General features: G+C 32.8%; 1 protein-coding gene across 1 annotated transcript; it reads right to left on the bottom strand.

Annotated features, from left to right (window-relative positions):
- Positions 1-885: 885 nt before the first annotated feature.
- On the bottom strand, positions 886-8,872 carry LOC106712039 (lysM and putative peptidoglycan-binding domain-containing protein 2). Its single transcript, XM_045681907.1, has 4 exons — positions 8,663-8,872; positions 8,292-8,587; positions 1,487-1,717; positions 886-1,159 (listed from the first exon to the last, which is right to left on the bottom strand). The coding sequence occupies exons 1-3, from the start codon at positions 8,831-8,833 to the stop codon at positions 1,504-1,506; spliced, it is 681 nt and encodes a 226-aa protein (XP_045537863.1). The 5' UTR covers positions 8,834-8,872; the 3' UTR covers positions 886-1,159; positions 1,487-1,503.
- Between the last annotated feature and the right edge of the window lie 4,868 nt (positions 8,873-13,740).

The raw sequence follows: 13,740 nt of genomic DNA, 5'->3' as shown, positions 1-13,740 counted from the left end.
AATAGTTGATGAGAGATTGTCACGCATTCCCGTGAACAGTAAACACGTGGACAACAAAAACAAATTTTTCTTTGGAAAACAGTAACGTTAGTATATGCGTTGCACAGCATTCGTGTGGCATTGCTTTTATGACAACCAGTACGTTTTAATATTAGGATTGTACGTACGATTGTAGGTACGTTTTAATTTTTTTTTAATTATTTCGAGTAATTAAAAATAAAAAAAATTTTTATTCAACTGGTTTTGTATTTTTAATAATTTGTAGATTACTTGTGTGCAATTATCGTAATGCAAAATTTATTTGCATGTTTATCCAAAACTCTTGGTCGATTAAAAGGGCGTTATTTTATATTTAATTGGCGTGTAAATTTACATATATTCTCTTAATTACATACATATAGTATATACATATTTATATAACTATGTTACATGTTCAAAGCTGTAGAATAATTTCTAACATTTATCTTAAATATAAATGATAATATATTTGATACTGTAACAATCGACGATGCACAAACAGGTGCATCTTTGATTTTTTATATACAAATATACGTTATATTATTGTGTTTTATATAAAACAACAAATGCGTATCTAAATTTTGATATGTTGTAATATAGTAAATCAATATACAGAACATAATAATTCGTCAGTTTTAATAATTTAAACCGCACTGAAAAATTTGGATTTTTTAAACTTTATCTTTGGTTTATCATCATTATGTATGTTTAAAAAAAATCAGCCCTCTATGGAAAGTGAATTGACTCCGAAGCGATGCCATAAGAAAAAAAAATATATGGAAATGACATAAAAATCAGGAGACTTATCTAGTTATTGTCAGTTCCATATATACTTCGTTATTGAATCGCATCGGATCGAATGCACTTTGTCTAGAGGGTTAGGTATTAGGAAAATTATAAAAAAAAAATATTTGCTTACTATATTACCAACACATCTACATAAACATATATATCAAAAGTAAAACAGATCGTATTACGATAGGCATAAGATCGACTATCTAATATCACTCGCCGTTAGAAGAACTCACCGCGGCGCACTCAGTCCATTGCGGGCGGCACGCGACCGCCCGCCGTCGTGTCCGAAACGCGAGTGGGCTGTGACGTCACCCGCCCACATCGCATTCAATGGAAACGCGCATATCTGTAACGTTCACAGAGGACTATCAATTAAAAAAATAAGTCATCATATGATTCAGAAAAAGGAAACGAGAAAAACATTTACAATTAATAACTCAGTAAACAAGATTCATCTCGACGTAAAACCACTAAACATCAGTGATATGGTAATTTCATTCGCAGATAAGATCAGGCATAACGCTGAGACTTCTCGTAATTTCTTTGTGTTTGTGGCAAATCCTGTATTTTCAATTTCACAATTTTTTTCATTCTCCATTCATACGCGATGCGATTTCGCTAAGTGTTACCTCTCATAGTTTTAAGTTTTAGGTATTTTAACAAGAGATCTGACCTGCGCTGTCTCGAACGCTACAACTGGAAGAGGTCATCATGCGCCCTCTCGAGGCGTTTCAGCGAGCTGTCGACCCGACGACCCTGCGTGAGCGCGACAGGGGGCGGCGGCAGCGGGGGAGGAATCACCTCGTTGTACGACGCGGAGGAGGTGGCACCCATCGACGCTGACTGACGCAGCCGGGCTATCGGCCGATGACGCACAAACCCATCCTCCAAGTCTTTGACAAATCTGGAATTGAAAAAAAACAATTGAGTCCAAGTATATATAGGCAGTCGTACATAGTGGATAAAGTACACATTATGTACTTTATCTTTTCTAGTACTGAACATTTAAAAAGTATTAACACTTTCAGTGCCACCGATCCGGCGAGTTCACTTCCAAACGATAAAATCGTGGCATGGAATGTGTTTGGATGTAATAATCACGGAGTCGTAGCATAATTTAATACATACATGAATAAAAATTAAATAAAATGTGTCGCAAAGTAAGATATTAGATAACATTTGTACAAATTAAATCGTTATCAAAATAATTACACTGACATAAATTTATACAGCTAACACTAATCAGACAAATTACATCTTTATTTTCCGTAAAAATTATTAGAATAAAGCCTAACGACCACAATGTCAGATTTCAGGCACAAACTAGAACATCATCACGAAAAACCCGTTTTATTATTGTGACATTTTGATATCCGTATTACGACATAGTTATTTTTTAAATATAAAGTGATCAACAAGCCCAGTATTCGTTTTTTAAATTAATTGAGGTAAAGGTGTAAGCTGTTAACTTCATCGTAGTTTTCCACTGCAGAAATACATGTACAAAACCATAATATTGTCCTCTCCTTGAAATATAAAAAAAAAACTGAGAAAAGCATGAATTAAAAAAATACTGACCACCGCAATCTACCAATATTCCATGACATAGATCACAAAGGTTAAATAAAAAGGACGATGTTCTTTGAATAAAAGGAATCCTTTTTTAAAACAAATGCTACATATTTTTAATTGCACATCTCTTAATTAGGGTTGTCATCATTTGGGTTTTGAACAGTGCATATACGACCACTTTGGGTCCTAAACGGAAGATGTCATTTAAAAAGTCTCTAAGGGTTTCTTGTTTTAATTTCGGCGTCCAGTAAAGAATTAAATAATGATTATACAGTGGTCGTCGATTTTTTTCGCAACCCTTCGATAGATAGTATCATCGCTGATCGAAGCCGCTATACAAGTCTACATTTATCCAAAGTTGGCAGTTGGCAACCCTACTTATAATGCGATTAAAACATTCGCACAACTAAAATTAAGCCGTGACAAATGCGAGAATCTCACAAACAAGTGTCGCTGCGTGTGAGTGCAGCAAAAGAACCGTTTCGGAATCAAAACTAATATTAGCATAGCCAGACCTCGGTCAAAAGGAACTCGATAAATAGGTCGTCAACATCCATACTAATCACACATATAAAATTGATAACAAATTTTGTGAAAGATATTTGTGTGGGCTGTCAATTTACATTTTATTAATCCCGTTCTGTGTTCAATATACCATATGCAAAAAAACATGTTTGTATCTAACAGATCATGTGAATCATAAAAGATATTCTGGGAATAAACTTTGTAATAAAATGCAGAGCCGCGAGATTAACGTATCAATTATTACCTACTTAACCTTGACATTTTAATTACAATCTTCTGAGCCTTATATGTTGTGTTAACTACTACTATTTTTTTCTCATAAATATTTGTTATTTTTAAAATAAAAAATACAGTAGTAATTGATGCATTTAAAACTTTTTTTTTGTTTCATTTAACTTTTAATACAATGGAAAAAAAATAGCAGCCGGCCCATTTTGGAGAAGAGTCGCCCAAGACAGAAAACAATGCAAATGTTTAGAGGAGGCCTATGCCAAGAGGCACATTGAGATTAGGGACATTTTATAATTTTTTTTTTATCACGTGTATATTTCAAATAATTTCAGAATAAAGGGCTATATTATTATTATTATTACAATGGAAAAATATCCTAAGTTAGTAACTACACAGATGAGAGCAGATGACTTAAACTCCTTTATCCAAAATTCTAGTAATACAAAAGGTTTTGCTTCAAAAAAAAACTAAATGTTGTTTCAAAATAAAGGTACATTATTTTTGTTTGCTAGGGGACTTATGTCGGCAGTAGCTCTGTATCTGGCACGCAATCAATATTTTATAATGCAACAGAACACGCTACAAATTTACCATGAAATCATCTGTTTCGGCAGTTATTTCTAGTCTCCTTTTTGGAAGTCAATGAGACAGTTAGTAAAACAGAAAACATAACTCAGTTAAAAATTACAACATTCTCGAATAGAATACATCTCTTATCTTTCACTCGCGCTTCGCGTTTGCGTTTGCACCATTAAGGAGTTTGTATTATACCTCCGCAAGAAGAGTACTCTGTGGTTTGTAAGAAGTACGAATGTCAAACATGAACATTAAGCCAAAAGATTGATAAATATTAAGCAGCCGTCGTTTACAAATAAAATTTTTCCCTTCCGAATTTATCCTAAATACACTTAGATTTAAAATCTGTAAAACGTACGCTACGTCCTACTAAATAACATTGTTTATCGTATGTTACCAGCGAATCAAAGCAATTGCGCACAAGTCGCCAAAGTTCTTATCACGAGGTCAATAAACCAGTGAACGCCTCGTCTGTCCATGTTCATACGTTGTCTCGACTAAATCGAAACGAAGGGGGAATCTTAGCTCATATTGAGCCAAATGCTCTCTTAGCGCGGTAAATATATCGTTAGTGTATTTTAATACTTCGTAACATGATTAGCCACTTTACAAACTAAGTACAAAACTAGGCTGATTACCTTAGAAACTGATTTTGAATCCCAAAGGAAATGGTATTTATAATCAAACTAGCTATCGCCAGTGATTCCATCCGCGTTGTAATGATCAGGTGTTATTCCAGACTACAGTCTACCTGTCTTCCAAATTTCATCGAGATCCGTTAAACCTTTTTGGAAATATGTAGTAACAAACATCCATCCAAAATCAAACTAAACCAATGTATAGAAAAATTTCTAAGGATATTAATATTAATACACAATATGCTTCTCATCTTATAATTTAAAGAGTCTGTTATCAAAGTTGGAAGTAGTACATTACCGTCTACCGTCAAAGGCTTCCTCGCCGGTAACGAGAAAGCTTACGTCATACCGCTACTAACTATACCACTGCGTCTTGCAGTCACATGTAAATATATTTAATATCAAAATGTATTTAGAAATAAATTAACTTGTCAGTATTACTTTTATATGCCGCATTGCGATAATACCGCTATCAAAAAATACTTTATAAACATCCTATATCTACGACCAATACTGTAACTATGACTAATATTATAAATGCGCATGTTTAGATAGATTGATGGATTTTTGCTTGAAGGTATCTCCAGAAGCTCAACAGATCTCGATGAAATTTGGCATAGATGGTAAAACACACATAGGCTTCTAATCAAGATTCTTTTTTGATTCCGCGCTGACGCGGCTACAGGCGACAGCTACTTATTCAGAAGTTAAATGACCTCTATGCAATAATTGTTATTTTCTTGGTATAGATTCGTAAGCAATTTTACTGTCCATATCAGTCCGTTAGCTAAGCTCTACGAGCGGTTAGGGGGACGGAGAGGTTGGGGGCAGCTGCCCCAAGATAGACCTAACCTAGATCTTCACTCACTTAGCTTTAACAAAGTTTCAAGGACATTTTTTGGAATAGTTCTTGCATATAAATTCGTTTAAGTAATTTTAGATCCAAACGATAGTAGTTAAAACATTATTAGCCTTTTTAGTCAAAAACACAATAACATATTGACCAACATACACCAATAGATAAGCTACCGATTGCTAAAAGGGTTAGACCTAATAAATAAGATATCGCAACCATATAATCCTGATAGGATATTCAAAACAAAAATAATTACTATACAGAACAGTGACTTCGCAAGAAAGCAACATCTTAGTCGTGAATATAAAGTCTTACCGTGGATTTCTGAGACCAAAATCTCCGTTTAAAACGTATTTTATCTCTGTTTTGTTAAAAAAAATGAGAAGGATGACGATATTTCAGATATTTTGGTCTCAGAAACCTACGGTTATTCATGTAATAACATATAAATGAAACAAATAGGTTATTCCATACAGTTCCAGAGCCTACATACACATACGGTGCGGGCGTGGAAAATTTTATCTAATAAACGCAATTACAAATTACTCTAATTATGGTTCAATCTAGATTCCTATTCTATTACGTATCGTATTTATCTAAGTTTAAGGATATTAAATACACCATGTATAATATAAAAATATAACCAATAAATCCAAGGGAAGTCATTAGTTAATAATTATTATTAGTTGTATATTGTAGTACAATCTCCAACTTTATCAGACTGACAAGCAGGGCATAATTTACGTGACCCAAAATAAAACGTTGACCATGAGACTTTCAGTAACGATGTGTAACATTACTAGCCAAATATGGCCGCCGCAGCAACGCCATTTTTATAATTACTTTTTTTTCTTAAAGTGAAAGGCAAAAGTATTCTAGCATTTTGATCCAAAATAAAATATGAGTGTTAACTGGCATTATTAGAGTTGCAAAATTTTAGAGTACATTTATTATGAGAAACCTACTCTAAGTGCGGCATTAAGCAAAGCATAGGCATAAAACACCACATGGCTAGTATTTCACAATATGGCTGGTTAACAGGAAGTGATAAGATTACACAACATAGTCAAAAAGAGCAAATGGTCCTGTTTACAATCTGACAACCCTAAACAAGTTGGCTCCTTTCAATTTCTGTCCTGAAAAATATGTATAGGTTAAAATTTATGCCGTTGTTGTTTATGCCTATGTTGTTGTTGCCTATGTTATTTAGACTTACACAATAATCAGTCAGTTCTTATTTCTTTTTAATTATTTTCTATTATATAACAAAGTACCGTATTTGTACCAACATGCATATTTAATAACAACAGAAGCTTAATTAATTCGAAATTTTGAAGTCAAATGGTTTCTTTACATTTTACCTAAAAGTTTGTTAAAACAAAATAATTCAGTAATTTCCAACAGAAACACTTTACAGACATTGAATTATTAAGATAAAGAAAAAAACAATCTATACTGGCCATCAAATAAATCAGCATAATCAATGTCGCAAAAAAAAAAACCAACTCTAAAAAAATCATTGCACAAAACAAAGGAGAAACAAAAGAATGACTTTAAAAGTGGTAAATAAGAAAGGCGCAGTAGTCACATGATCGGCACGGACACATAGTTAGCACAAACACAACACCTTGTGACCTTGTGTGAGTCAAATTGTAATAAAAAATATATTGACACATATCAATGTACGAAAGTTTCGATGGATGAATGGATGTTTCTAATAATGTAATCTTAATGAATCTCGATGAAATTTAGCACAGATAACTTAGTCTATTAATCTATATATATAAAAGAAAGTTGTGTTAGTAACACTATTTATAACTCAAGATCGGTCAAACTGATTTAGCTGAAAATTGATGGGGAGGTAGCTTAGAACTAGGAGACGGACATAGGAACTTTTTTATCATGTGTTTTTTTTATTCCGCGCGGACGGAGTCGCGGGTAAAAGCTGGTGTTTTATAATAAAAATTTTTTTACAAGTCAAGTCATGGACAAAATCTAGTAATAATTTCATATTAATATTTGTTTTATGCAACAATATCATCAGTCACAAAACTTTCAAATATAAAGTAACAATAATAATAGCTTTAAGGTAATAGGATCTAGGTAACCATCTAATATTATAAATGCGAATGTTTAGATGGATGGATGTTTGTTCGAAGGTAGCTCCGGAACGTCTCAACAGATCTTTATGAAATTTGGCATAGATGTAGAACATAGTCTGGAAGAACACATAGGCTACTTAGTAAGATTTTTTTAAATACTTGCAATAGGGGTCATGATTGACAGCTTGTACTTAAATAAATCAGTTTTTTTTAAATCACCCTTATGTTAAATTTTCTGATGACACCAGATAAGGTTTGTGAAATTAAAAATAAAAATGTAACTGAAGCTTTTTGCTTGCATTGACATTCTTTTTTCTTGTTTTTTTTTGTTTAGACTTATGACATTTTAATTATGACATTGTCACATATTCGGAGTTTAATTTATGTGTATATAAAAGTGTATAACCTAAATTCAAGGGAACAAAGTCAGATGGTACAATAAGATAACCTAAATTAATGCCTTATTACAACACTATCAATTGTCGGAACATGTAGAGGACAAAAGTCATGTAATTTAAATTATAACAATAATTTCGAGTACAAATCTTTTAGTTGTGACTTTCAAATATACATTATCAATGTCATTGTAAACAAGAGTTATCTTGCAAAACACATATTTACATTGTGCTTTTATTATCTGTAACATGTAACTCATTTAGAATACTACAGCAGAAAATTTAGATATTTTCCATTTGTTAATATTAATTATTTTACAAATTACTATTATTTAATGCTCATTCAATATTCAGAAAAACTGTTCTTCAGTTTTATAATTAGCTAAAATTACTAATCTATGACTGGCTAAATAGCAATGGTGGTAGTTTAACTTTTTTTTAATATCTTTAATGATAATAACTTTTGTAGTTAAAAAGGCTACGACAATTACTACATTTATTACCTTGATCACTGTAATGTCTGTGAATGATTAAAAAGGCTTATATGTCTAATAGAAATTGTAAATAATATGGAAATACTTACTCGCTATTTTCTTTGCTTTTCTCAACATGCTTTTTAATATCAGCAAGCGAAGAATCCAATCTGTTAAGAAAATTATCAAAACTCTTCTTTTCATCGGGACTTCCAGGGGAGAAATCTCGTGACTGTCTAGATGACATATCGGACATTGATGCGCGATGAAGTGGCATGGCGGGCTCCGTAACCCGTTCACCGTTCTCATAAAAGGGAGAATCTCTGGTTACAGGAATCAGTAAATATTCTCTCAAAAACAAACTGTCAGTCGCAAACAAACGATTCGCTCGTCTTATCTTTTCCATCTACAACAAAAATATCAAGTTATTTTCATTGGTATGCTACTAGATTTATCAATATATTTATTTAAATAGACTTACTGTAACGCCATATTTAAGAGCAATTCCTTGCAATGTATCACTCTTTGACATAACATGTTTGATGTATTCCTCGTTCCTCTTCATATGATTGCATGTACTTCCATATTTTTTTAATGGTCGAGCCGAATCTCGAATAGAAATTCTTTCATCAAAAAGACGATCCTCTTCCATGTTTGACGTATGAGAAAATGAAATCAAATCACATTATGACAATTGACAAGACAAAACAAATTGACAATCTGTCAAGGGCACAGCTTATGTTACAGAATTGTAATGCAGTGATGCTACTATTTGTCCATATAACAAGAAAAGATCCTAAGACAATAATAGAAGATAAAATTACTAAAATGCTTGTAGACACAATTTCGCAAACCTATTTCAAATGAAATTATTATTTCAATGTTTTGAGCTGACATAGGTAATAATTGAGCTTAAAAACAACGTAACACTTTTATTAAATAGATTATACAATAACTTCCGTCTTAAGATTTTAAAAACTCTTTCTTACACATAATAATTTCGCTTTTAGAAGCATCGTACAATTTCATTAGTCGACAGATTCGTTTTAAATATTAGCTGGTATCACCATTTCTTATTTCTACCAAAAAATAAACTTTGGCTCTCTAACAATATGTGCCGATAGGTGGCGCTTTTTTCATAAACCTCCAAGTCTCAAAGATATTCATTCCGTTCGTTTTCAATCCAATGAATCATTCGCTCCATTCATTTAGTCTCCGGGTAGTTTTTGTGAAAAGAGGTGTGTTGTGTTGTTACGTATGAAAACTGAATTGTTTTGATTAAAAAAATTGTGGTGTCTCAATTAAAGTTTGTGTTTTGTTATAACTATTTTCTTTCTTTCATTTCAAATAATAATTTCAAGTGATACAAAGTTGAATTTGGCCTTTTATTTATTTGTTTAAACACATGTGATCGATAAATTTAAGTTACGAATTTTCGGGATTTACGACGGTATGTATAAATTAAATGTTTTTAAAATAATTAATGTGGAATTTTGTTACTATTGAATTATTTGGGAGCGGGGCTTGTTTTCCCCAATGTGGTGCGCACCCGCCCTGTAGCGAAATACTGCGAGGGTTGTTAAAGCGGGCACGTTTATATTGAGCTATATTTTAGGGTGTGCTTGTGTGAATACTATTTATTGCGTATTATGTTATTTGGCTCCAATACAGACATTTTAATGTAATATTTACAAAATGCCTAAATTAATTTAATAACATGACAATAAATACTGATTTTTTGGTACTAAAACAAATCGTAAAAAAAAATACTGTGTGGTCTCAAGCATCAATACCAGGAAGACATGATCGATATCTAATAATAACCCACATTGAACTGGCTGGAATCGTTTTGCGGAGTAAATTGATAGTCCTCCAGGAATCCTCTCTTATACCGCTCTGGAAACTTCCTATGTTTTTTTTTATAAAAGTCTTATAAAACACAGCTGACTATTTATTGAAATGTTGTGCATTTTTCTTGATATCAGGAATACATAAGTACCAATTGGTTATTTAATGCCCTTACACAAAAAATTTTGATCAATTGGTCTATTCCTAAGGTTCCTAGATTCTTTTTTCAAAATTATCGATTCACAGTCATTATAGATTGTTGTACATTTTTTGTTTACAGTTGCTACCCCTTTATTACTTCTCTTACGTCATAAACAGGGGGTTATCTTTTCAGTATAGGTGATAGCTTGTTTTTGAACGTTCCAAACAGCTGGATACCTACTTATCAATTGGTCATCCATTCATTTGTTCTTTGTAAAATGGTTGCTTACGTTCAAAAACATGAAAGATTCGATTATAATTTTTTTTTTAATAATAGCGATAATTTTCACTTTATAACTATTTTTACTATTTTGTCGAGTTTAATGACGATGCTGCATGCAACCTTATTTTCATGTAAATACAATATTTTACAAGTTATTTGAACGTGTCGCTTTTTTATAAGTAAATAATCCTTGGCTACAACTATGTAGGTTAACAAAGAATAAATAGTAAACCTTGTCTCACTTGTCAAAAATAGATCTACATATGTCGCCTCTATATATGTACTTTTCATTATGTTATTAATTGATACAACATAATTAATGTTTTAATTAAAAAATAAAAATAATCTCACGTCTATTAAGCTTATTTAGGCCTACCTCAAACAAGAGAACCCAGTAGCTGATCCCCCAGAACAATCAATCTTAATCGCGCTGCCTACAATGCCCAACTAGACTGATTCGAATTAAATTATTTACATTATAGGGCGTTCCGTTGGAATACATACAGTATGGAAATCCTAACTAAACACCAGTTTGAATACCCAATTGGAAAAAACTTCATAAATCTAAATGAGAGCTTAATAACTACGTACAAAATACTTTAACATCGATAAAGTAGCCTTAAAAATTCATAAGTAACCAAGCCCTGATTTGAAATAAGAACCCTTGAGTCATTAGTTTTTAAGAGGGAGTAAATTGAGCGTAAAATAACCAGCCCTCAGTGACTGTGAGATTGTTAAAGAGGTTCTAGACTTGCGTGCGATATGAAGTACTAACGGAAATAATGTTATTAAGTGAAGCGCTTAATCAACTTCGAATCATAGTAATCGCATACAAAAAATGTTATTCTGACATAGGTGACTATCCGGTGTCAGTACCGAGTAGTTTCGAGACCATCGGTGGCTATTCTTCTGGGCTAATGGGACTGGTATTATTACACAGACGTAGCCCGTCTCTAATTGACTTAACTCTCTTTATTTTTAATTAATTTATAATAATGTCTGGTTCACATTATTCCAGTAAAGTAGTACAGTTACGCTCAAAATAAACGCAATCATGCAACTGCTATAATGTCCTAACTAACTGGCACCAGTGTGTCCATGCAACATTTGTTTATGTAATTCATAGAGAAACTTTACGTATTTGAAACCTTGAAAAATACTACTGACTCATTGATACCTGTTTTACAATATATCGGTTGAACTAATACTCGTATCTCTTTATAGTGTCAACAAAAAGACTACAGAGAAATGACGTGTGACTCACACGTTATGGAACGCGGAACGTTTTATTTGAATGCAGTGATACATTTTTCTGATTCTTTTTTTTATGTTATAACCGACCAGTACTTTGTAAAGGATCTTTATAAATTAACTAATGAATAACTGCGTGCGTAAATTACTTTTTGATAAAAAATAACACTACATTTTTTTATTGTTTCATGCTTGTCATTTCATCCATTTTTGCGTGCATATAGTCATAAGAGAAAAAAAAAATAGTATTTAAAACCTTTGTATCGTTCTCAAAACATAAGATAAATACTATGTGGCTAATGATGTTTGTTGCTTAGAATTATTAAGCAGGAGTGTTTACGAAAAATTTCCATATAGTACCGATACCTTTCGAGGTATTGTTCGTAGTAATGTCGTATAACAGGTTTTATTCGACATTATATTGTAATGAGTCACGACTACGACGTTTGACCTCTAGGAATCTTATCCGTAATCATGTTCTTAGATCTTATCAGTTGACTTTAACCGTACTATCATTACCCACCCAGAAAAAGATATTTGTGTCGTGCATAACCTTGTTCATAAACAAGTCCAGTATTGTTACGTGTAAACATTCGAAAGTTTTACTTAAATAACCCATATTAAAGCAATAAGTGTATTAGACTTACTTAGACTTATCATGGACAATAATTTTCTAACAACGTAGTACGTACTAACAACGTAGATAAGCTTAAAGCATTTATTGTATATCTACTACGCTTAGGTAAAACAGCAGAATCTAATATTAAAACGTGTAACAGCTGTGTATACATTTTCTCTTGTAAAGTTTAAGTATTCGCACTTACCTTTTTTAAAGGTTCGTAACTGCGACACGAAAAACAATAGCACGCTTTGTACTCTGAGCTCGGGGGATGCGAAAGCTTTAAAATTTACCTAAATATGTCCCCCAACGGTACCACACCTTTAACGTAACAAATACGTTCATAAATACACAACTATCCTCACTATTGTTTTTTAGTTTTCTCAATTGTGTCGATGTAGTTTAGCAATTTAGTAAGAAACAAATGCTAGTGTATTTTTCAAGGACACACTATAATCGGAATTTAGATCCCGTGATTTCTATACCGTATTAACATACGCCATACGAAAACTATTTTTATTTATATTTAAATGTACTCGCAAGGTGAATAGACAACCAGTACATGTACATGATAGTAGGCGCCTTCTCAAGACATAACAGTTCATCTCTATCAGTGCACTTTTTTCAATATCACATGGAGCTTCTAATTGATTAATCAGTTTTTGTAACAAGGCATCCACAAATCATGACATCAAAAGAAAATACACACGCACATTCATATCTTCCTTACAAACGTAATAATAAGCCGGATAGTGCGTCTCTTCCGTTCATTGTGTTCCTACAATAAGTGAACAAAGAAACCCGACACCGTTTATAAATGTGGCTTAGACTGATCGAGCGAAAGCGGACTTTTTGCAGATGACGTCACGCGTCACGTCTGATGCATTGAGCTCGAAGAATCCGCGCTTAATTTCCGAGAATTACAAGATTATTGTCGAACGTCAGAATTACACGGAATTTTTATTGGTATTTATAGAAGAGTTTGTGTTAAACCTGTACTCTCTGTAATTAAATAAGGTTACACTTAGCTTACACTTAGTTTGGATTTTACTTAGCTGCTGGCGAGACCTGGGTCTTGGCCTCCTAACAAAGAGAATTCCAACGTCGTCAGTCTTGAACCACCCCTGTCAGTCGCCTGCTTGGGGAACTAACAGATCTAGCTCGTATTCAAATCTCACAGACAGCTAATTTTAAATAAATGGCATCAACAAGGCATTTTTTTGGCGGTATCAAAGGTGAATAGAAACAACAAATGGCGCCATCTACTAAATTAACCTTTTAACATCTCACTGCTTTAAGACTTTTTATCCAAACATCGCGTAAAACAAACATTTATTTAACGAGATTGTTGTTCGTTTATGGACTGCAGTTTTTCTATATCTTTGTATCAAAGGAACGTGTATTCTCTCGATGTACT

Source organism: Papilio machaon, chromosome 17 (assembly GCF_912999745.1).
Source record: "Papilio machaon chromosome 17, ilPapMach1.1, whole genome shotgun sequence".
NCBI classification, from domain to species: domain Eukaryota; kingdom Metazoa; phylum Arthropoda; class Insecta; order Lepidoptera; family Papilionidae; genus Papilio; species Papilio machaon.
The sequence above is the reverse complement of the archived record's forward strand: the minus strand, read 5'-3'. Positions and strand labels throughout refer to the sequence as shown.